This window comes from Gavialis gangeticus, unplaced genomic scaffold, assembly GCF_001723915.1.
Source record: "Gavialis gangeticus isolate Ggan-Ray unplaced genomic scaffold, GavGan_comp1, whole genome shotgun sequence".
Classification (NCBI taxonomy): domain Eukaryota; kingdom Metazoa; phylum Chordata; order Crocodylia; family Gavialidae; genus Gavialis; species Gavialis gangeticus.
In genome coordinates, this window is record NW_017728993.1 from 23,255,220 (window position 1) to 23,259,066 (window position 3,847).

The window sequence follows — 3,847 nt, forward strand, 5'->3', positions numbered from 1 at the left end:
TTGTCCGAGCATGTGCACTGAGGCAAAAGGCCCTGGCTCAAATTTGCACCACCTCTATTCGAGCTGCTGAAAGTGCACATGCTTGCGTATGTGGATGCATCCATAAGGAGCAAATTTGCTCCCTGTGAGCGCATGTGTAGATGTGCTCTCAGGGAAAGTTTACTGTGCAGTATTTAACTGTGCAGTAAGATTTCTGCATGTTAATTGTACATGTAGATGCATCCTCTGTCAAGAAAATAACTCACATAACAGGCAATGTTAAAAACCAAATTATGTCACTTTAAAGATTCTGTTTTGCAGAATATTTTCAAAAGGCTCCATTGTCATTTTGATTTAGAAGAATATTAATGGTAATAAAAAGCAAAATTGAAGACTTTCCTGAAAACCAGAAATTCTCTTCTATGCCCAGTTCAGATCAACCTCCATTCTGTATCACACTCCAGGGCAGCTAATGTACATGTCAGTAAAGTTTCCTCAGGTGCAGATAAATCCCATTTTTGGAGCGTAGGATGATCTGAGGTATTTTGATGGGAGGTTTGTCTGGATCAGGTGAGAGTTCAAAGCGGAGCAGAGTCAGGACAAGAGCCACTTTCATCTCGTTCATGGCAAACTGCTGCCCAATGCAGTTCCTGAGCAGAGAGAGGACAATTGGTTTCACATGTGAAAATGTAAAAGCTCGCAAGACTTTAGCACCTGGTGTGCTAAGCTGAAAATCTGTTAAAAGCAATGTGTTAACAGTATTTATAGCAACTAAAGGTCACCTGAGCCCAACTGAATGGTGGTAAAGTCGGCTGGAAACCAGAAATTCTGTTCCATAAAAAGTTGACCATTTTGATTTTTTTTTCCCCCCATTCCAAATAAGGTGAGAAGTTGGACAGTCTCAGTTAACTGTGGGAGGTGATGGAGTCATGTCTTGTGTTGACGGTAGTTTTATTAAGAGGCTAGATTATGGGTTTGTGTAGGATCTTTGGTTAGGGATGATCCTGCCTCAGGCAGGGGCTGAACTAGATGACCTATGAAAGTCCCTTCTAGGCCGACTTCTCTATGATTTCAATGAGTCAGAGGAGCAACTGCCCAGGTTACTGAGCAAGGGCTATTATAGGGCTGAAGACTAAGGCTAGATGCTAATCCAGCTCAAAGACACCTAAAAAAAGATGTACACTGCATTCAAAGACTTTTGAGAATTCAACCCTGGTCAGCAGCTACAGTTTTGCTTAGAGGCCTGCCTTCTAGTGTTTGCATCTGGAAAAGTAGTTGAGATCTCTCCCTCATTTTAAGTGCAAAAGCTGAATACTTGGGAACACACACACATCTAGGGAATTCTCACAGGAATCACAAGAGAGAGGTAATACAAAACCTGGTGTCTTGAAATGAAAGGCAAAATCCATGGTTTTCAGTGACCCCAAGATGGCAGTGTGATTGATTATGGCCTGGACAAGAGACGTAACCAAACTGGCTGAGAGATTTGGATATAGATACTCCACCTGGGCCCAGCTGCAAAAGGCAGGAAAGCATAGGGATGGCGACTAGCTGAGTTCTCTGGCAAGAACCGCGAAGGGTCAAAGACCTGCAAGAAATGTACAAAAACACTCAGTTTGAGAAGTGCGCTTAGGCAATAAGAGCAAAACTTGACTCTCAGATTTCTGGCCTAGTTTATGTCTTTAAAATAAAGACATAGAGCAATGTGCCCCCATGGTTTAAGAAGCATCACACTTTTCACATCTCAGACTGTCTCCATAGATAACCCCCCACCAAGAAATATATGGCTTCCAGCTTCAAGAACAGGAAGATGATCCTCAATAAATACCAGCGTGAGGGAGCATGGTCTAAAAAACTAATGGGAAGAATAAGGTGATTTAACATTATTTTGGATTTAGGAGCTGGTCCAATGCATGGCTATACTTGTCTCTCTCTGCATATCTAAAAAAATCATGTTGACACCAAGTTTATTTTTGTCTATCATTACCCAAAAGTCTGAAGATGTCCTCTGAAGTTTAGAGTTCACTGGCTATTTCTTGGTGCAATTAAATAGATGTCAGCCATATACTTCCCAAATAAGAATGCACCTCTCCCCAGTAGGCTTTGTGCCTACCTACATCTACCATTCATCCAGCAAGGATGCATATGGAATGGATGCCCTATATCCAAAAATAGCTTCTTAATCTCAAGTAGCATCTAAAGGGAAGTACCTCTGGATTGTCCCAGACCGTGGGGTTTCTGTGAAGACCAAAAATAGTCAGTGAGACCAGACAGCCTGTTTGGAACAAGAAGAAGAAATAATTCATTATAAAATGTGAGGAGGGGGGATGCCAAAGACTCAATGGTCTGTGTAGACATGGGGAGCTCTGCATAATTAAACTCGTGATGCATTTCATTTTTAATGCTGTTCTCATCAGCTGTCTATGTGTTTGAGTGTTACCAAGAAAAGTTGAACTAGTTAGGTTTAAATTTGATGGGAAGAAGATTAAGGGAAGATGTGATGGCAGCTTTTGAATATTTGATAGGTTGCCATAAAGCAAGTAGAGGGGATAAAGTTACCCCTGGCTACTGAAGGCTGAATGTGAGGCAATAGGTTTAAATGATAGAGCTATGACATTTTCATCTAAATGTGCTTTTCTAAGACAACAGAAACAGATGCCTCGGGAAGCTGTGGAGTTCTTCCTTATGAAAGGTTATCCACATAGACATCTGCCTGGGAAAGTTTAAGAACAGCAATTCATGCATCTACACAGGGGTTGGACTACATAGCCCTTAAGGTCCCTTCTAATCCTGTGATCTTATTACTCTGTAACAGGACCCCATCAAGAAACTATCTCATCCTCCACTGACTAAGAGAGGAGAATACTCCTCACTAACCAATTTCTACCTAAGTACTTGTCATACTTTTAACCATTAAGAAAATGCAAACAGACACCGGAGACACAGCAGACGCTTCCTCTGCCTGAAGAAGGGTGTTTGTACCCAAAAGCTTGCAAATAAGAATTGTTCCAACTATTTAGTTGGTTTAATAAAAGATATCAGATTTACCCAGAGAACCTTGTCTGCCTATGTCCTTAGACCAGGGGTCGGCAAAATGCAGCCCACAGGCCATATGTGGCCCACCAGGCCCTTCTATGCGGCCAGCAGGGCCCCTAAAAAATTTAGAAAATTAATATTTATCTGCCCCTGGCTGCTTGTCACGCGGCCCTTGATAGGTTGCCAAAACTGAGTAAGCAGCCCTCCACCCAAAATAATTACCCGCCTCTGCCTTAGACCAATACGGCTGCAACCTATATCCCCAACAGACACCAAAGGACTGCAAGGGCCCTTCCAGAAGTTGGTGTCATGTTCTTACCATTCAGTTATTTTGTATGGTACATTCCCAAGTTGCTTCCCCTGCCTAGTTTTTAAGCTTTCATTACCTTTGAAGACTGTGAACAGCCTTTAGATTGCACTGCCAGGAATTTGGTTTCTGGGGGGCGGGGAGAAGGGGGGGGTTGGTATTTAGTTTGAACTCTAAAATTATCTATTAGTATTAAAAATAGTGCTAATGTCTCCCTGAAGGACACTTCTACCCCATTTTGGTTTTTCCTGGTAAAATATTTTCAGTGAAAGACAACATCAGAAACAATATAGGAGCATCACCAGTGCAGATACAGTGCATTATTGCGCTATCATGATGCCTCAAAAGGCCTTGTTAGAGTTCACGGAGCATGCAGCATCCACAGACCTTTTGGTAAGGTCCGTCCATCGTCAAATTTGACAGGAGCGCTGAGTTTTCGGCCCACTTGTAGTACTGGCGGGGAAAGACGAAGGCTCTCCTTGATGCACAGGGGGATGTAAGTCATCTTCCCAAGGTCTTCCCTGA

General features: G+C 42.5%; 1 protein-coding gene across 1 annotated transcript in view; it reads right to left on the minus strand.

Annotated features, from left to right (window-relative positions):
• Positions 1–287: 287 nt before the first annotated feature.
• The window catches only part of LOC109286686 (cytochrome P450 4B1-like), a 28,158-nt gene continuing 24,598 nt past the window's right edge, over positions 288–3,847 (minus strand). The window contains exons 9-12 of the mRNA XM_019501355.1: positions 3,710–3,843; positions 2,190–2,254; positions 1,485–1,567; positions 288–629 (exon numbers count right to left, since the gene is read on the minus strand). Coding sequence (XP_019356900.1) covers positions 461–629; positions 1,485–1,567; positions 2,190–2,254; positions 3,710–3,843 — 451 coding nt within the window. The 3' untranslated portion in view covers positions 288–460. The remainder of the gene's footprint in view (positions 630–1,484; positions 1,568–2,189; positions 2,255–3,709; positions 3,844–3,847) is intronic.